Consider the following 21971-nt stretch of genomic DNA (forward strand, 5'->3'; position numbering starts at 1 on the left):
TTTAGCATTGAAAATGGTACGTTTTAGCATTGAAAAAAAAAAACTAAATTGTGTCCCCCCTCTCCTCTAACTTTTCAACCATATGTCCAACCAAATTATGAAAAATATCAAGCAAGTAAAGCTTAAAAAAATCTTTCAATTAAAACTATAAAAAAACATGATTGGTTGAGCCGTTTTTGAGTTATTGCAAAAACTCTTCTCGTAGTAAAAAGACGTAAAAAGCGCTGCGAAGGTGCAGTACCTATTATAACTACCTAATCTACCTATCAAAGAATTTAATACATGGAAATCATACCAAAAAGAGGTGTGGCCTTACATCAATTGAGGTAGTTCTGTTTTTTATATATATTGGTAGTGATGAAATAGTGATGACAAATCCAAGTTTTCCACCTAGATAGCCTTTCGGATCATTGTGTGTATAATATACAGTACAGCGAGGGAAATTGTTATAACTCGTATCTCTTGTATATCTTTGATGAATCAGGCTGGAAATCTGAATCCACAGCACTCCGTTTGGGGCCAGCGTGTATGGTAGCATTTCTTCGTCAACCTGATCAGGCCGGTCGAAATTGTCATTTGATGGTGGATACCAATGAATGGTTTTTCAATGTCGGCACACATCTCCGGTCCTGTATATTTTCGCAGGATTGACCGTTGCTGTAGTTGCAAACAGCTGAGCATTTGAGTCCTGCTTTCCTGCAACCACAAGTGCTGGTACAACCTTTTTGCAGTTACAGTTAGTTCAAAATTTTATTTACTAAGACTAAGACTAAATTAGTCAATTAATTGCAAATATCATCTTCTTAAAAGTGTGCATAGTGACTTTTGCCTTAACTCCGGTTCTTAGTGGAAAAAACTGATAAAAATCCTAAAATTTAATGGATTTTCATGTACTTTATAATGATCCCAATGGGTTTCGAGGTGGTAAACTTGGATTTGTTATTATCATTTAATCACTACTAACATTTAAATAAACAGAACTACCTCATTTGATGTTAGGTAAAGTGTACTAATTCCATGGGCAGTATGTGCTAGTGTGACATAAATCAAAATATTTTTATTTGTTCCCAAAGTTGTACAAACAAAGCCTGATGGGAGCTGTTAACGCTAGAAACTCATACGTGCCTGTGTGGGATAATGTTCGAAATACTTTTGTAAGAAAAAAAAACCAATAGTTACCACCAACACCAACTCGGTTTGGTGGTAACTACTGGAATTTCATCTGAAAGGTCATCTGCCGGCTCTACCATTTCATCTCTATACTTATTGTACGTCTATGCAACCAGCGCGGATATGCGTCGCCAAATATTCCGTCCCAAGATTCGCGCGTTTTGCTCTATCTTTTATTCCTTTCTAATTTTCTGGCTCAGCACATGAGTCTTACTCAGTAGGCTCAGCACATGAGTCCCTCACTAATTAATAAAGTTATTTAAAAAATTCGCGTTTACGTCGAATAGTAAGGTATTAAGGTAGTATTACGTATTGAGTTATGTTGTTGCAAGTCGTTGCAATCATGCATATTTTATAAAGCACTTGGTTTTAGAACGAATCCTACTAGCCCAGTCACATATGACATATTTGATGTAAATGACATTGGTAAAGGTCAATTGATAAGAATTATTACACAATTTTGCAATATATGCCTTGAATTGAAAAGTCAGTAGTCAGTCCTGCTTCGGATTTGTATCACCAGCGGTCTCAGTGGCTGCGTATGTGCTAGATATATCTTAAATAAAAGATAGTAAACATGACTTCCCGCTTCCAAGTGGTCGAACAGGGACCGCCAATCGAGGTTTTTCAGAAGAATAAGTTGTTTATTGACGACACTTTTCAAAACAAGGTGAACCTGACCATAGGCGGTATGTACACACGATGTGCATTATTATTTTTTAATTATATATATATACATATATGTGAGGGCATAACGACTAAGATATTTATGAAAGAGCTGGTGCTGATTGCGAGTAGATAAAGGTAGAAATGAATGTTAAACTAATTATTGTATTATCAGTTTAACCACTGGAGGTTGTTATGCAATTAACAGTTTAGCTTCATTTCATAAATCTTAGTAGTCCCATAGATAGCATGAAAATACAATAAGAATAATTAAATTTGGGACCCGGGTACATCCTTAAACTACGTCCAAAAGAGAGGTATGGGCATTGTGAATGTAATCTCGCTTTGTGTGGTAGGGCACAGCCAGTGGATGTCATTCCAGATCTAGAGCAGAGCCCAACTAGGGAAGTACCTCCACCTTACAGAAAACAGCAGCCAAATAACACTAGACTCATAGTGTTGTGTTGTGTTCCTGCCGGTGAGTAAGGTTGCCAGAGCTCAACGAGGGGGGTGCGGGTTTAGGGTCGGCAATGCGCATGTAACTCCTCTGGAGTTGCAGGCGTACATAGGCTATGGAGACTGCTTACCATCAGGCGGGCCGTATGCTTGTTTTCCACCGACATAGAGATACACGTCATACTCATGAACGGGTGCTGTTTGTGGAGACCGGTCTGTTTAAGCTTACACGGGGTACAGGTTATGTTAAAGTATGTAACTTTACTTTTGAGTGACATTAACGTGAGACACTTCATTCGGTTCTTGTCTGTTTTAATTTTTTTGTCTTTTAATTATTTATATAAGAATTCAAGCCTTGGCGACCCTCTACATCTCTAAGGATAATTTAATATCTTTTTTACATTTTATATCTGACACTTAGAGACTTATACATCTCTAAAGAATTTTAGTATTTTATGGTTTTATTTTTTTATCATAGTTTTTTTTTGTGTAATTTGACATTTAGAGACAGTATACATCTCTAATAAAGTATTTATTATTTCATAGATTCAATATTTGTAATTGTTTTTTTTTTTTTTTATTGTTTGTAAAAATGGACATGTAAAAGTGCCCCTGTGGCCTATTTGCTGAATAAATGTTTGATATTTGATATTTGATAAAAACAAAAAAAATAATAAATAAATTACATTCTCTCACCACCAGAAGTCACCATACAGGAGTGTGTTTACTTCACATTCATATGTTCTGTGCTTAGGTACTTCAACATGAGAATGTTTATAATTTTAACAGTCTATATATGTAAGTATGTTTGAGTGGTATGTGCCACCATAGCATCCAAATGAGTAACAACAACAAAATTATATACTTAATTAATAATAAATGGAATATGAATATATGTATATTCCATTTGATGCAGTTTTATTTCTGGGCTGATGCATTCTAATGTTTTTTTGTATACCTACTTTTTTAGATGTACATAACTCTCCCTCTGTATCCTTATATCCCTATAAAATGTACATAAAAGAAATGAAAATAAATATTGTAACAAGGCCCAAACTGGTCAGGGAAATTGTTGTCATATATGATTGTGTAATTTATGTATTTCACTTCTGTATTCAGCATATAGGGATGAAAATGGAAAACCATGGGTACTCCCCGTTGTACGCAAGGTGGAAAAACAGATGGCAGCTGACGAAACCCTGTTGCATGAATACCTGCCTGTACTTGGTGAGTAACCATTTAAGCTAATGAATATGAGGCAGTCACCATATTTAATTAGACTCATCCTAGCTAGTTTTATTACATATGCTGCTTTATTAGTATGTTACATTAACTAGATGCAAGTTTGTAGAGTGAAGTGTCCTGTTACTTGTGACTCTGACATTCATAAGACACTTTTGGGAGCATGCCAAATGCTGGATATTTTTTAAGTCCTACAAATAGTCTGTGCCTATAATGCTGCATAGGAAAATTATGCTAATTTTACTCGTAAAATGATTCGCCGCAGCGGGGTTATTACGTTGCATCCTATCTTATTTTACAATACATATGGTGCTACTTTTCCGCACTAGTGCGTAAATTAGCACATCATGTAACTATGTAGAAAATTTAAAGGGTCATATGTACTGTAAAACGTTGTACGATATATGTGCGAATAGGTAATTGGCAACTCGTGTCGATTTAAAACATTCCCTTCGGTCGTGTTTTAATTTATGGCCACTCGTTACGAATTCCCTATTTTTGGCACTTGTATCGTAAATAACATTCCTTGTATACCTATCTCTATAGCAGTTAACATTTCCTCTAAGATCACAATAGATGGTGCCCTTAAATAGCAACAAGCCTAAAATGCTTTAAATCTACCCATGTGCCTATGGCAGTGTCAGGCAAGTCCAATTTTAAGTTTGTAAGTCCTAAATAAATGGCTACCAGTAAGTTAGGTGACAGTTTTCATAATATAATTATGCACTAAGCAAAATACAAAAATGCCACCTACAACAATGATGAGGCATACGGGCACATGGTCTTGTGTGGAGACTTTGGGTTTTCTCTAGTTAGGTACTAGTCTCTGACTGTAGTGGAATTACCTAACAGTGTCAGTGTCAGAATTCTTGTGGCATAATACTTATGTAAGTATGTGAATATTGTGGTATTATCTTCTGATAATAATAGGTACTTACCTACTACTAATCATATCATAGTTATGTGAAATGGCAAGGAAAAAGGTAATCGATGCTCCAAAATTATATAACAGTCACATGGGAACGTCCCTCTTGAAGCTATAAGCCAACGCCATGAACATCATATGTCGATAAGACTTTTTATCATAACACTGCAGAATTTGCGGTTATGTAACATACTGTTGTCTTGGCCATGCCATGGTAATTGAAGATAACACAAATATAATCACAACCATGTTGATAATGAGCAAGCCATAAACATAAGTTGATATCTGCTCGAATTATAAGACCGTTACTGTTCTGATTACGATAAAACACTGATAGAAATAACAACGTGATGTAATAATGTCTTAAGATATTTCCACAGTACATATCTATCTTTAACGTGGGGACTATAGCCCGAGCCCTCTTGCACATGAGAGGAGGCCTGTGCCCAGCAGTGGGACGTATATAGGCTGAATTATTATTATTTATTATTACATATCTACGACAACCTGCGCTACCTGCGAAGCCTGCGCTGTGGATGATGGTTATGGATTAAACGATTTTTTTATTAAATAAATAAAAATGTCTAATCTACCTAACATGTACTTATCTACTCTACAGTCAAAATATTTAATTTGTGACCCATTTCGTACCTTGTCACAGTGACAAACAACATGAAAGTCGCTATATAGACACCTCATTACCATTGTATTGCACATGTACAGTCAGTAACACTATTAGCGTAGCACCCCTGCATACAAATATGTAATTTGGTCGTTTTGCGTAGGCTTGCTGTTTTTAATAATTTTGAGCCTGCAGAGTCGTCATTATTTAACGGAGAGTAGTTGATGCCGACACAACCGGGCCAACCAGCACTGCACAAATGAGCATTTGTCTGACCGCTGAGGAGACTATTTACTACTCGTATTTGTTTGCGCAAGAAACGTATATACGTTTAGATGCAGTTAGATCTACAAAAAATGTACAATGTGTATTGCATAAATAGTTGATTGCCAACTGGCCGCATTGTCGGTAAGACCTGTATTTAAAAGTAAACAATTGCTACATAGACATAGAAAAAGCTTGACTATGGCCTGGGGCGTCATGTTCGTGCAACTAAGCCAAAATCTTTTGACTTTAAGACTATCCATATCAGCTGCAGCATTTAAGAGGGGGATAGCCGGATAATGCAACACTGTAATGTTTATATTGAACTTTGACACGTTTTAATCAGGGGTAAATGCTAATTCCCCTTCTAATTTCCTGGCTTTTCATACCCTCTTAATACACTTTGAACGTGTCTATGTTTCGAGAGATATAGTTCGAGATAGTAATATTATGCTTACATAAAACCGTATAAGGCTTTGAAGGCACTGAGATTAATTTGTTGCGGTTTCAGTCATGCAAGTGCGTGAGCTTTGAAGCATGCCGTACGTTTCACTTTTTGCGGTTCTGAAACCGCAGGAAATTAATCGCAGTGCGTTCTAGGCCTACAAGTAAAGCATATATATTATAACACCGTCACCGCATCCAGCGGTGGCATCACGGTTCCATTTTTATCACTTGTCGCTATGCCCGTCACTTTCGCACTTACATACTTGTTAGAACGTGACAGACATGGTGATAAATGATAAAGAGCCGATCATCTTAGCCCTACAGGTGTGGCGCTAGTGTGTAGGCCGTCTGAAATCTCGGTGACTATCCACTAGAAGGTTGTTTATATATACCTACTTACGATATGTGTGCACAGGTTTGGACCAGTTCTCCAACGCCTCCGTGTCCATGCTGCTGGGCGAAGACAACCCTGTGATTGCGAGTGGACGTGTGAGTCTATTGTCTGATAATCTTCTTTAACTTTCCGACGATATTTTAAGTATAGGCGTCTGTTAGACCGTCGACGATCTGATGAGAGCACTACGTAGGTATAGGTAGGTACGTAGGTAGCTAGGTAGGTTTTAGTGTCTACACTAAAATCAAGCTGGCAATCAGCGAGTATTGAGCCATATTTTGACGCTAGTGCGACGATGTTTTCGAGGAGAAAACTATGCCCGCAAAAATAAACTCGCCTGGCACTTCTATTTCGCTTATGATCGATGGTGGGTCAGTTGCCGAAGGATATTTGAATTAGAACAGATAGACTGACTTCGATAATGTGGGTACAAACCGGCCAAGTGCGAATCGGACTCGCGCACGAAGGGTTCCGTACCATTATTTATAAAAACGGCAAAAAAATTATGTTTGTTGTATGGGAGCCCCCTTAAATATTTATTTAATTCTGTTTTTAGTATTATTTGTTATAGCGGCAACAGAAATACATCATCTGTGAAAATTTCAACTGTTCTACAAATTACAACTAGCTATCACGGTTCATGAGATACAGTCTGGTGACCGGACAGGACGGACGGACGGACAGCGAAGTCTCAGTAATAGGGTCCCGTTTGACCCTTTGGATACGGAACCTTAAAAATATATTTTTCGAATGAATCATTAATTAACATAAAAGTATGATCAATTTATCCAATACAATAACGCGGTTTACTCTTTGTAATTGTTCATAGGTATAACAAATGTTTATTATAATTACACCACGGATTGTTGGGCAGGCTTTCGGCGTGCAAGTGCTGTCGGGTACTGGCGGGCTACGCGTGGGCGCCGAGTTTTTGCGACGCCATCTCAACTACGACACCTTCTACTACTCACAGCCCACTTGGGGTAAATACCTACTTCTAATAGACAAGCGGTAGTTCTGGCTTTCAAAAAATGACGTTTTATAATTCATGATATTTTTAGACTTTTAGAAGTTGTTGTTTAACCCTCGTGCCTTGATACCCTCTCAACGCTCAAGATTCCACTTCTCGAACCACTCGCTACGCTCGTGGTTCAATTTTGGGATCTTTCGCTTACTCGGGGCTCGTGCTAATATTAGTACGAGCGGTTAAACAACAACTTTGCTCCCTTGTAAAAAAAACTATTATCGCTCTTTTTAGACGAAACTTTATAGTAACGTTACAAATAGAGGTCAAATCGAATTGCTTTTTTTTTCAGAGATGTTCCAAATTTTAATGTCATAACCAAATCGATTTTGATGATAACTAATGAAGCAATAACAACATTTTCACAGATAAGAAATTTGTTGTAACAAAACTGTTTATCGTAATGTTGTCCATTATTTACGGATTTTGTAGGCATCATAGAGGGTTATGATATGTGTGTAGATAAAGTATATTAATTGTAATTGTCTTTGGTACGTCTACAATTTCATATTGTATTAATAGACGCCACAAACAGCTGATTATTATGTTAAATCACGGCTTCAAGTGTATGTTCATTGTTAAAGCGAGCATGTTCGATCTCGAAAGAAATAAGTTTATAGAGCAATAGTACATTACTATAGAGGACGGGAAACGAAGGGTTGCAGGCCAAGTAGATATAGACGGCCGAGCGTAGCGAGGTCGATAGGGAGACGCGGCCGGCAACCCCGTTTCCCGCCGAGATTTGTATAGTGCTTTTCTCAAACTTACAATGAAATAATAAAAATAAAAATTAGGATGATGATGATGATTGTTTCATGTCCTAATGTGATAGGTTATTCAGTGCGTGGGGTATTGAAGGGGAACAAAAATGTAATTATTTTGGCGCTACCACTTTTTTCTTTTCTTTTTTCTTTTTTGTTGTTACCGAAAGGGGAACGAAAATTTGATTATTTTTACACTACGACGCACGGTTTAGGAGATACAGCCCTATAAAGATTTCTGCATGACTGAAAAAAATAAAACTTTTTGGGGCTGTATCTCCTAAACCGTGCGTCGTAGCGCAAAAATAATGAAATTTTTGTTCCCCTTTGAATCTCTGAAATAATATTTAACAAACACAACAAAGAAAAAAAAAAAACACAAAAACGACAAAAAAAATGAAAAAAAGCGTAGTGGCAGAATTTTGCTTATAGGTTTTTTATAGTTAAATGCCAAGACGTGCCATTATTTGACGTTAAAAAACAAAAGAAGGTTGCCTTATAGGCCTAGGTGTGTAAGGCTGTATGAAAATCCTTTACATATCATCATCACTCATCGCACCTGATATGTAGTATTTCCGGACCTAATTTGAAGTAAGTCATTGTCATCATTTCATTACAAGTTTGAGAAAAAAGATATTCCAGTTTTATTTATTGCCCAGCCGGTGTTTAATGCATGCCATCTCTCTATTGTATTTATCGTACATTCGCACAGAGAATCACCACCTGGTGTTCGTGCGTGCCGGGTTCGAGAACCCGCGCACCTACCGGTACTGGAACGCGAAGACGCGCACCATCGACTTCGACGGCATGCTGGAGGACCTGCGCGCGGCGCCTGAGAACTCGGTCGTACTGCTGCACGCCTGCGCGCATAACCCCACCGGCATCGACCCCACGCACGAGCAGTGGGAGAAGATCGCCGACGTTTGCGAGGTACACTGTGTGACAGATACATTCGGATTGCGTTTGTAGTAGCGTAACCCAAGGGCCACGGAACACGGAACGCGTGCTCCGAGCATGCACTCTTGACGCTCTGCAAACCGCCCTACATTAATTTTAACCGATGTATGACATTACTGTGCACGGTTTCACCAGCGGTAATCTAATGATGACACCGCCTATATTGACAAAATAAGTGAAGGATTGAACGATCTAATCCCAATGGGAATGCACGCAATTTTTTAAAGAATTTATTAGAAGCATCGCCCATTTTCCGCTGCAGTAAAGATGTTGCAGTCGCAATCCTAATATCTTATAACCTGGCAAACTAATATCGCCACATGCTTCGTCGAATATGAGTAGTCAGTACAGATAGATATAGTTGTTCCGCAGTTTTGCTTAAAAAACTATAATTCCTTGACTAGTAGACAGTAGTCATCATCATTATTAAGAGCATCTGGTCCTCTGTCATTGCAGCATTATATATGCCAGCATATTTTGGGCTTTAACTTTTGCTTCCCGGAATGAATGGCTACAGCGTCTTTCATCTGTGTAATACTATTCGTAGATATAGTTACTCCGTTTTTTTTTCTTTTTTATCGTGGCTAAAAAATATTCTGTGTTCCCAAATTCCTAAAATATCTATGTGTTTTTATCTATTATATGGAATAGTTCTTCCAGACACTAGTAGTCTACCAATAATTCCGTTTTTTATTATAGTAATTCTACGATCTCTTATGTAACATATATATCTTAGCCGCAATGCCAGCTGCATCTTTAAACGTTTAATATAAAATAAGCAGCGTTTCAGAGTGATCTTTTTCTAATATTTTTTTATTCAATTATCAATACCGTATACCGTGGCGTGGTTATCGCTCAATGTTGACAGTGCTATATAACCGTGAAATCCGGAAATACTCGTACATATATATTCAATTTATTAATTTCATGATCTATTTTTCTTAAAATAATCAGGTGATCAATGATACCTCCCTCTTGATGATATTCCTTGCTGGGAAATTCTATATCTATTATGATTAGTTATTTATAATTATATACAGATGGAATGATTGAATTGTTAGGTTTGTAACGGAACCTTCACTTCCTTAAAACACTCGTGTGGGTTTAACCGTGTAACCGTATAGGGAGCAGACAAGAAATCGCAAATTATTTTTCCATTTGTTCATTTTGAGTCTTATTTCAGTTACCATAGGAGTTATAATTCACTAACCGGTTAAAGTAACCGGGCCCTTTTTTTCCAGGTAGTGGCACGCGCGGTTTTAGTTAACAATAGACAAAGGATAAGCCGCTCGGGGCCAGCTACAAATCTAACGACTATACTTAATAATTTTAATAAACAACCTATTTGTTTTGACGACCGGTCTGGCGTAGTGGGTAGTGACCCTGCCTATGAAGCCGATGGTCCTGGGTTCGAATCCCGGTAGGGGCATTTAATTACCCACAACACAAGCCTACTTTGCTTACCGTGGGACTGAGTCAATTTGTGTAAGAATGTCCCTATAGTATTTATTTATTTATTTTAATTTATTTGTTGATTGGTTGTAGTGCGCGAGTGTCGCATAGGTATATGTTGTAATGCAATGAGCGGGATGTGTGGCAGGAGCGCAAGCTGTTCCCGTTCTTCGACAGCGCGTACCAGGGCTTCGCGTCGGGCGACCTGGACCGCGACGCGTGGGCCGTGCGCTACTTCGTGCAGCGCGGATTCGAGCTGGTCTGCGCGCAGTCCTACGCCAAGAACTTCGGACTCTATAGTGAGTATATTGCCTTTATTTTGCTTTTAATGCTCTACTTTGGCTGTTCTGAATAAACATTTAGTTATTCTGAGCCAATCTACTTTTATCTTTATTGACACGTTAAACCTCTCCGTTAACACTCCAGTACGTATTTTTTTTATAATCATCACGCGTGTCTATTACCTTTGTAAGTATTTTATTTTGTACCGTTAAAAGAACACGCTCCACCTAACTAGGCAGGTCTAAATCGTCAGGGTTAGCGTGCGTCGTAATACGATCGGTTCGCAAAATTGATATTGTCATAGTCTCACAATAATTAAAACTAATAATTCAAAAAAAATCTCGTTTCTTCGGATCAAAAACGATCTTTAGTAGATTAGTACAAATCACAGTGTTTTATTTTGCCTCAAATTTGACCACCACTGTTTATCTTACAATACTATTTATCTTATTATATAGTAGCTTGCATTGAAACTCCCGCAGTTCTATCTACTATACTTACAGAGATATTTAAGAAATCGAGAAACAGCCATAGAAACCATAGAAACGGAATGTCTCGCCTTTGGTGCCGAATTATATCATCATTATTATATAGTTATAAAGAGGCATTTTTGAAACACCAACATCATGTAAAAAAAGTTTATTAATATCCAAGACGATGGTATTTTGAATTTTCTGTAATATAAATAAATATTTATTGAGCTTTGATTATTTACTTGTCGCACCTCTTTTTTTAATAAAACACTTCTGTATAGTCAGACCTATCGTGAGAAAAAAAACGGAATAAATATAATGTACCTTTAATTTTACTTTTACAAGCCTTTTGTTTAAAAGTTACATGCGTTATTGTACAAATTAGCATCTCTATTATTAGCAATTACCACCAGCGGCGTTGTCGCTTTTGTTTCTCTTTGGAATATAACTGATAAGAATAATTTGCGACCCTGATTTTTTTTCTCAGGTAAGTACTAGAACAGGTAAAGGGTTATTATCGCTAAAGTGTAATAGTTTACCAATTAGTCTCGGCTTGTCCTGTGACTACTAGACCTTTGAACCGATCGGAAACTACTAATCCAATTTTGTACCCAAACTCGGGGTTGGAGCTAAACAGTGAGTAAATTTTTAATATTACCTATTGATGCGGCCTATCTCTATACCTACTTACTGTTTTGGAGCAAAAGAAGATTCTGGCCGAACAGACCTTTTTCATCGTGCTCATGAATCTTCACACATTAATTATGGATTTATCAAAAAATGAAGCAAAACAATCCTGGCAAAAGTGTTATCCCTTCTAAAGTGAAGTGAGCGAAATCCAGTACACATAAATCAAAATAACGATACTTAAATCTAATACTTATTAACGAGCAAATCTTGTATACGTACATATTTCGGGGATCTATTTCGATGAAATTTGCTATATGGGGGTTTTTGAGGGCGAAAATCAATATTCAGGGAAGTAAAATTAATATATTCAGGCGAGGAATGATAAGATAATTATATTATATAAGTAAATTATCTTTTATACCACCTCGGTATGTAATTTCCAGTAGGTAATATATTTGGTTCACGTGGCTATCCAATGTGTATTTGCATCCCACATTTTGCTTAATGAGAGAGTGAGACGCAATGCACATTGGCCAAAGAAATTGTACAGGTGGAATTCAATGCGGAACGTACGGTACAGCCCGTGGAAAACCTCAGATTAGTTTGCCAGATCGGTGATTCATATACGGTTCGGTACATGGTGTGATTACGTTTGTGCAGACGAGCGCGTGGGCAATCTGGCGGTCGTGGTGGCGGACGCGGCGCTGGCGCCGGCCATGAAGTCGCAGCTGACGTGGGTGGTGCGCGCCGGCTACTCCAACCCGCCCGCGCACGGCGCGCGCATCGTCGCCACCGTGCTCAGCGATAAGCAGCTCTTCGATCAATGGTCTCTTGTATTTTATTATATCCCATTTCTGATTGTCGGGAATCGTAGGCGTAACCTTCAATCGTGGATGACTACATCAATGAAATACGATCTTAAACTCAGTCTTTACTGGACAAGACTGATTACAAATCACAGTACACTTTACGTTTGTTATCTTAAGCAAACTAGTGGATTTGACAAAGAATCCACCGCCACCGACGTCATCTTCTTCCGTTCGTTCTCTCTTGAAGATTGACGGACAGCATAACTTAACTCGCAAACAAGGTTTTTACGCCACTCAGGTGTGCGAAGACCCTAGTTTGCTCTATTTGTCAAATGTGGAGTGATAAAACGCCTCTTAATGGCGAGAGATGGCACAATTAGCTTCATGCATGAATATTTTTTAATTTTTTAAATCATTTTTTATATCGGTTTAACACCGAAAAAAATTAAAATACTTTTATAAATCTTCACATTAATTTATTAAAAAATATTTAAAATGTTGAAAAATTTTGAGCGGTTGAAACGCTCATAATTTTTGGCGCGAATTCTACACAGCCGATGACGTCACAGTTCCGACACAACTGACGTTTGTTACTAATATTGTTCGTGTATTTCAGCTAGTCGACACTAATAATTCGTTTTATTATTTTTAAATACCAGGGACGAACCTGAAAACCGTTCTATAGGCATTATCTATTGCCAAAGCATACAAAGAAATACAAGTGCAGCTCACAATGTACAATAGCACTCAATATATTAAAATCCAAGTTTGTTTGTAGATATCAATCGATCTGGTAACAAAATACTTCTTACCTTTTGGGCTGGACCATAAGCTTCGGAAGTAAGTAGTAGGTATGAAGTCTTATCATCACATCAATCATTGATTTAATGTAAAGTTTTTGATTTAACTAAGTATTTACGAATTAATACACAATATTCAACTGCATATTCTTTAATTCAAACCTTTGCACAAAACTTTTTAAATTGTATAGCATAGACCAGTTCTTAAGGCTCGTCCAGACGGGATTATCAAATTGACCAATTTGATCAGAAATTTATTTTGCATCAATCTCATCTATTAGCGTTCACAATACACAATTTTAATCACCAATTTTACATTTACGATAACATTTAAGCCCTGAAATTAAAAAAAAAAAAACCCCAAACACGCATACTAATGCGTTCTAGGAGACCTAAATGACGAAATCCATATGATACTCTGGCACAACCAAAATTTAAAAATTGTAGGCAGGAGTTGACTTTTGGTTGAAGATTTTTTATTGATCTCAAAAGAAATATACATTTCACTTAGTGAGATACATACATGCATTAATTAATAATATGTTAATTTGCGCCCCGGAGTGACAATTTTAATTTTATTACACTAAGTATATTTAATTGCTAAGTAACTATTCTTGCATTTTCCTACTAATAAGTTGGGTGTGGTTCAATTTATTTTCAATGTTTAATTTAAATTCAAAAGTTATTTTAAAATGACAATAAGTTTAATGAAATTATACTGGTGATAGACATCTACAATAATTCAATAATACATGCATCGACAAACCTACAATAATGCAAAAACATCTGGAATTTCGTGTTACTAACTGCAAACTAGTGTGTAGCTGGCGATAAAACTTTTTATCGACGTGTTGTATGTAAGTACGTGCAAATTTAAATAATAACAGTATTGAAACTCAACCAAGTGTTTATCTAGAAGTAGTCGACAATAACCGATGTTTGAGATATAACCATTTTTAATTAATAAAACGCGACTAAAATACATTTTTATAGCAGGTTTATTTCAAAATCAGTGCGACGTAGAACAAAACAAAAAATCTGACTGAACTGTGACGTCACGTGACGTTTCAACCAATGGCATTGCGTTTCGCTCATTAGCATATCGCGCGCAATATTTTTCATTTTTATTTATTATATTAAGCAATTAAATGATAATTTTATAACGGAAATGCATTTAAAACATCCTATAATGATAGTAGTAGTAAAACTCTTTATTGTACAGAAATTAAAACAAAACAGGAAATAAAACACTCATCAATAGTACAAAGGCCTACATATCCCTTTAAGGGATCTCTTCCAGTTAACCTTTGAGCACTTGAGGGAGAATTGGAGACGGTAGACATCCGTACTGTACAAAGTGGCGCAAAAATAAATAAATAGAAAAGGTATTATTTCAACCTACAATATACATGCAATGGTATATGACCTACAACAAATATATACACATATTATGTATATTCTATAATATATATTACATATATACAAAAACTAAAATACCGCACACATCCTTTAAATTAAGTTTCGTCCGAAAGCCATAACTTTTATAAATTCTCCTTTAGCGAAGCGACAGATTGACACTGTCGAAGAGAAGATGGTAAAGAATTCATAATTTGACAGAGTTAACCGTGAAGGACTTGCCATAGGATCGATGTTTGTGAGGTGGCATACATAGCGAGAGATTCGCGCTGGAGCGGAGTCGGTGCCCGCTGCCGTCTGCTAAGAACTTAAATCTCTCCGGGAGGTAAGTAGGGGAAGAAGGAGAAAACAGGACATTAAAGAGAAGGGAAAGTATATGTACGGCGACGGATGGGCAGCCACTTGAGCTGGGAGCGGAAAGACGAAACGTGGTCAAATTTTCGTAACTCAAAAATATATCTGATACACACATTTTGCAGACGTTCAAGTTTATCAAGCAGTTCCTCAGTGAGATCTAGCACGGTGATATCTGTATAATCCAGAAGTGGAATCAAAAGAGAACGTGCTAGCATTACTTTTGTGTGAATAGGGAGGAAGCTTTGGAGACGACGAAGCGAGTGCAGGGAAGCAAAGAGTCTCCTACTGGTTTCAGTCACATGGGGAGCCCACGACAGGGTCTGATCAATGACAATGCCTAAATTCCGGATGGTAGGCGAGAAAGGAATGTAAGTTCCATCGAAGATGATTTCAGGCATTGTCACTTCAGACAACTTGGAGATGAAGTGAGGACTCCCTATCAAAATTGCTTGCGACTTCTCCGCATTGACCATAAGGCCAAATGATGACGCCCATTCGCGGATAGAATCCAGATCCCGGTTAATTTGGCTTATTAAAGGTCCCAACTTATCTATGCTTGCCGCGGAATAGATTTGCAAGTCATCGGCATAAAGATGGTACGAGGAGACAAGTGATTTTGTGATTCCGACAAAATAAATATCGAGAAAAGTAAAGGGGATAGTACCCCGCCTTGAGGGACCCCCGTGGTCAGTTCACACCACGAGGAAACAGTATCCTCGACTATAACCCGCTGGCGCCTTCCAAATAAATAACCACGAAACCAAGACAGAGTTATTGGGGACAGATTGAAATTACGTAGAATAGCGAAAATCACATCTCTAAAAGAACCAAAGCCGTTAGCTACTTTTTTTTCTATATTAAATCGGATATCATCAGTTACCTTGACTAAGGCTGACACAGTGCTATGGCCGGGACGGAAACCAGACTGAAAGGGATTCCATAGGTTATATCTGTTAAGAAAAGAAGAGAGAAGTTTGTTGACAAAATATCTGATGACCTTGGAGAAGATCGGAAGAATAGAAATAGGGCGGTACTGAGAAAAAGATGTGGGATTGGAGACTTTTGGCAATGGGATCACATGGGCAAGTTTCCAAGACGAAGGAAAAGAGCCAGACGAGAAGGAGAAATTAATTATTCGAGCCAGAACGGGTGCGATAACTTCCGCCGCGAGCATAATGATAACAATGATCCGAATAAAAAATATTTGGTACAAATTTAAACTTCATGCATGAGGCTAATTCAGCCGTTCTCTGACATATATGTACAGGGTGGATTTTCTTTTTGTAAGGGCAGCTACCAGATCCGGTGCTCCTAAGCGAAAGCGGTCCTAGAAGAACGATTCTTAGAAGCATTATCGGTAAAGTGAATCTGATTGACGGTTTACGATTAAGGGTCGGTTCCACCAAACCGTCTGTCACCGTTAAAACATCCGCTAAATCTTATTGGATGAGGAGTTTCATAGTTCACTGCTGATTAACGTTGACCAGCTGTCAGCGTGGTTGGTGCAATTGGCACTAAGTATGTCATATCTAGTTGTAATACTTAAATTGCATTTCAATGTTCGCAGGAGGGAACACATCAAGACGATGTCGTCGAGAGTTATCCAGATGAGAGAAGCCCTGCGAGCCGAGCTCATAAAGTAAGACTTATTATTATTTTCTTTAAATTTAAACGGAGGAGATTCTAAATTCAATAAGCTTATATCGTTTATGCTTGAGTCATCCGCACTTCGAAAATGTAATGTTTCCATTTATCTAAACAATATGCGATGGATATTGGTTTATATGAATCCTAAGAGTTTTGTGACGATAATCGAATGGCAATTGTCGTCTATTGTATTAAACCGGACTATGGACAACTCGCATCATGTAAATGGGCTTATTTATTCACATATACATCGTGACCTTGTTATCATTGACCAAATTGAAACATAAGCAAGTGCGAGAAAAATAATAATTAACGCATTTTTATATATCATATAATACAATATTATTGAGAAAAGGAACTACAAAGCTTTCTCAAAAACCTCTTACTTTGTGGCCAATTACGTGCGTCTAAGCCCCTACCCTCATTCCTTCCGAACGAAGACATTCGTTGTCAACAACGCATATATGCGTGATATGCGTTCACCGTCACATAAACCACGCCTCCTGTCAATGAATGCGTTAACACGAAGGTCGACACAGTTAAGAGGCCGTTATCGATTTTAGTCGCAAAAATGTTAAATTGATAGATTTAGTCGAAGAAATTGTACACCTTTTGTTAACTATTACAAATAACAAGTACTGGTTTCTATTAGCAGTCTTGTTATCTTTTATTTTAATATATAATTTTTTTTTACAACAGACTCACTTTATTAGTAATGTTTTTTTTTTCTGATGGACGTTTAGGTAAACGCGCGCAAAGCACTGATTTTAAGGCACTTAATTTGTAAATTTCGTTAATTAGTAAACTGCTAAAAATACTAATTTTGTATAACACATCCTTTACTTCAACTTTAATAAACTACATTTTTGTAATTATAAATTTGAAGTAGGATAAATGAAAGTTAGACGAAATCAAATTACTTCAAAACAAGTGACAATTTCTCTGAAAATCGACGTAATTTCAACGTAATTTTGATACTTAAACAATCTTTGCTGAAACTGTTCGTATACATAATTTTGTACAGTAGTATAATTTACCACCATAATTTTTTGATGAATTTTTAAATACTGTTCCTTCTCGTCACATATTACCGAGGACGCACGCTTGCAACCTCATTATTAAAAGACAAGATGAGAAGACGTGCTAATAGAAACCAATACTTGTTATTTAGATATTACGTATTAGGTGTAGAATTTCAATGACTAAATCCATTGAGGTATAGAACTAGAGTCGACATCTCTAATAAAATGTTTCCGCGCCTCAATGAAGTGCAGGCACTTCACTGCGTTTACTCGTATTCCATCTCCGTATCTCCGACTACTAGCGAGATGCCACGCTTGTGACAAAAAATAAAAAAAATAAAAAATGCCCTTGTGCGCTATGAAAATGTATTCTAATAACATCAAGTTTTATGACTATTTTTATTTTTAATGTCGTCCGTGTTACATATGTAAAACAATTTCAATACACATGCAAGGAAATAAATACATTTTATTTCTTTACAGTGCATATGTAGGCATAAAATGAACAGTTGTCATAACAGTTTCGCTTCTGGCTAACTACACAGCTATGCTTATTCTTTAGGTTAGTGACAGACGTCAAACGCGGAAAATGGAGGACACAATTTTTTCTCGACAGCCTGGCTATGTCAGTGACTAAATCTATCAATTTTACATTTTTGCTCTAAAATCGTTACCGGCCTCTTAAGTAACCTTTCGTTCGTAAACCGTATTGCAACAACAATAAGGTCTACGCAAGGAGTACGTAAGTTGCCAGCTTTTCGCCTTCATACTTTTAACATACGTATTACCGTCAAAATGCAAATTTGGCTAAATGAGCTTTGACATTACCTTTTGTACGAGTTGTACGAGATGGTATTGCGGTAAGTGCGGAATAGACGATGCTTCGCGTAAATTTTCAGCACTTAAAAGTATCATAGCACCAGTTCATATTATTCGCGGGTCAAAAGAATTTTACCGACTAAACGACCGATTACGGGTCAACGTCCGCGAGCGACTAACGGTAAGCCAAGCGGTTTTGTTATGGTTTAAACTGTATACTACCCTCGTTTATGAAATTTGTGTAACTACTTTGCTTTGTTTACATCTGACGTAACAGGATGACCACGTTTCTTAAACAATACTTTTACGAGTTAAAAAAAATGAAAAAATAGCTGCCTATTTTTTCCGTAAATAAAATCTTTAATAATTCGTTAATCGGTCCAAGTCTTTTAGAAATAGATTTTGGCACAAGTTATCTCGGATGTGGGTATACCTATATGGTATCAATGGGTTCAGTATGAGATTGCAAGCGCAAAAATGGTAGGGGTAGTAGCCCACGTCCAAGATGACTTGGAAAGTAACTTGAAACCCTTTTGCCAACCTACGACTTTAAGTGATATCTATATCCTGGAAAAAATTGGTCAAAGTAGCAAAGTCACCCAAGCAAGCAAGCAAGCAAGGCAAGCAAGCAAGGCAAGCAAAGCAAAAAAAAGCAAGGTATTATCGTATAGTGGTGTTAAAAGAGGGCACGTTTGCCGGCAGGCTGGGCACGCCGGGCACCTGGGACCACATTGTGAAGCAGATCGGGCTGTTCTCGTACACGGGCCTGACGCCGCGTCAGGTGCAGCACCTCATCGAGCAGTACCATATCTACCTGCTCAACTCGGGCCGCATCAACATCTGCGGCCTCAACCCCGGTAACGTGCGCTACGTGGCCGAGGCCATCCACGACGCCGTCGTCAAGTTCCCCGGCGACGAGTAACTATACCTTCTTGTTACCGGTGGTGGCGGAGGCGGGCGACGAACAAACTCTTCAATAACTACGAGGCCGATGGGCTTTAGCACTCGTTGATTCCGTTACACTTTTGTTAGAAACCAATGGGTAAGGTACCCATTGATCATCATGTCGTCTGTCTACCAACCAACCAGCTGTCTACGCTACGCTTTTAACCTGTCTGCATTTCATGTTCTGCTGTACCTAAGCATACTTAAATTAATCACTGTGAAGTCACAGTCCGTCGTGTGTGTCGCAGGTGTAGGCAGCTGTTTACTAGGCTGTCTCGTTAGAAAAACTATGCTACACTTCAGATCTTTCGATTACAAAAAAGAACTCTTCTAAGTACCATCGCCCACACTGATAACTGTCCATCGGTGGACCTTATTACAAAAGGCATGAAGTCCACATAAACACTGTTTGTACTGACCCACGATTTAAGATGATTAAAAGAAAATGAAAGTGATACTTATATCCACAATGTCAATGTCCGTTGTTGATATTTTTACGAGGCTTCTGCGTAGAGAACCTCTTTATGGCATGACTCAATAGTGCAATATTTTACACCTCTTTTATTTGCTTAATAATAATATACAGCGCATAATATTATATTGAAACTGTAATAATTATACATTTTAATGAAATTAAGTATGTTAAGTTTTACAATATACGATCAAAAGTATTGTCTAAATCAAAACCATATATTGTAGACAGCATAAAAATTGGAGCGCTATACAATAAAATAGTTATTATTTATTAATATTATTGTTATTTGTTGGCATGGCGATTAGAGTTTCAGGACTATTCTAGCAATATTAGCATAAGTTGTTAGCAAATATAAAATCCTCGAGTTGACACTTATGATTATGTATAAATATATTTATGTTAAAATACGTTCGTTTGTAATTGAAATCGCAGGTGATTGTAGGAAGCAGGCGATTATGTTCGTTTGGATGGCACTGATCCGCCATCAGCAGTTCGCTGCTATCAGCATTCGCCTATTACTGTAATGTACCTAAAATTACAGATGAAAATAGATTAAGATCGCAAGGTGTGTGTTAATACTAGTGGTTTGTGATAGCAGCTAACGCCTACAGCTAACTTCGACAATACCGCATTACTCATTCAGCTTACCAGTATTAAATGCTTTTATTGTAGCATGTGCTAGCGAAGTACATACAAGGCGGTCACAGTTGTTGCCAGTGAAACAAAGTAAAAATGTTGCAGTCTCGAATTTTTTTACTTTGTATACACAACATTAAAGAGATTATCCGAGCACATTTTTACGTCTTGGTATCCTCAGCTTAGCGAAAACAGTCGATAGTTAGTATTCGAATAAAGAATCATTGCACGGTTTGTTTTTGCGCGTAATTATTTTGTACGTACGCGTCGCAATGTAACTCTAGCCGTGGCTTTGCGTGCACTCTATGTGAGGTCATGGAGTTTAAAGTTAGTCCACCATTTCGTGCCTTGTCACAGTAACAAGGTAAGAAATGGTAAGGAAATTAAATTCTATGACTGTATGTTTGGTTGCCCTACCGCGACGCAGATGCTGCGCCACGGATGCTTATTAATTGTTGTGGTTTTTCTTGTACAGTCAGAAATAAGTTTACTAAGCGGGCGAGGTGTTCAAAATTAACTGACCACAGCTGTATTGTTAAAAGAGTAAGAGTGTGTATTTCTTACCATTTGTTAAAATATTATTTCCACTTGAAATTATATCTATGTTATTACTTATGTGCTATACATACTTGTAGCTGTCATTTTTGATGTTTTAAAGATTTGTATAAACAATATATTGTCATACCTAGTTGTTTTTTTAATAAAACAAATACTCAATGAAATTAAACATCTTTTTTTTCAGTGAGATGTACGCAAAATTGTAACGTTATTTTGCGAATCCCATGGGATCGCCGAGTTGGCAGCCTTGGGGCTGCACTGACCTCGCGCTTGCAACATCTAAGATAACATTGTAAATGTACACTTTAGTAGGTATTTGCAACTTTAATACTAATCAATTCCTATATCATTTAATTAATTGCAAATAAAAGTTGCAGTAGTAATAAGGATACAACAGAAATAAATAGGGGTGACTTGAAGCATTTTCCTTCACTTTCTTAAATTAAAATAGATTACCAGAAAAACCATATCAATGCTCATATCTTGTAGATTGTTATATAATGTTTCTGCAGAAAAAGTGTCATATTTAAAATTTAAAAAAACCGGTCAAGTGCGATTTCGTTTTACTCGCGCACCGAGGGTTCCATACGAACTTTGAATTATCTCGAGTAACTATAAAGACTAGATCAGAAGCTAATCTATGATCAGAAGTAGATACCTATACTAAGTATAATTGTGTACAGCGTCATCTATCGGCAAATTGTCTCACTGATTTGCGCGAT

The 21971-nt window shown here is 37.4% G+C and overlaps 1 protein-coding gene across 1 annotated transcript; it reads left to right on the top strand.

The window, feature by feature from the left end:
- Window positions 1–1579: 1579 nt before the first annotated feature.
- Window positions 1580–21668, top strand: LOC133519151 (aspartate aminotransferase, cytoplasmic). Its single transcript, XM_061853110.1, has 9 exons — window positions 1580–1859; window positions 3412–3519; window positions 6208–6281; window positions 7061–7169; window positions 8684–8901; window positions 10529–10679; window positions 12426–12591; window positions 16715–16786; window positions 19338–21668. The coding sequence occupies exons 1-9, from the start codon at window positions 1748–1750 to the stop codon at window positions 19555–19557; spliced, it is 1230 nt and encodes a 409-aa protein (XP_061709094.1). The 5' UTR covers window positions 1580–1747; the 3' UTR covers window positions 19558–21668.
- Window positions 21669–21971: the final 303 nt, after the last annotated feature.

Source organism: Cydia pomonella, chromosome 1, assembly GCF_033807575.1.
Source record: "Cydia pomonella isolate Wapato2018A chromosome 1, ilCydPomo1, whole genome shotgun sequence".
Classification (NCBI taxonomy): Eukaryota; Metazoa; Arthropoda; class Insecta; order Lepidoptera; family Tortricidae; genus Cydia; species Cydia pomonella.

What these genes read in the sequence shown, in the direction of transcription:
- LOC133519151 (XM_061853110.1), top strand. Translation starts at nt 1,748, where the DNA reads ATGACTTCCCGCTTCCAAGTGGTCGAACAGGGACCGCCAATCGAGGTT. An exon ending in GGTGAACCTGACCATAGGCG is followed by an intron (nt 1,860 to 3,411) that starts GTATGTACACAC and finishes TTCTGTATTCAG; the next exon opens with CATATAGGGATGAAAATGGA. An exon ending in AGATCGCCGACGTTTGCGAG is followed by an intron (nt 8,902 to 10,528) that starts GTACACTGTGTG and finishes GATGTGTGGCAG; the next exon opens with GAGCGCAAGCTGTTCCCGTT.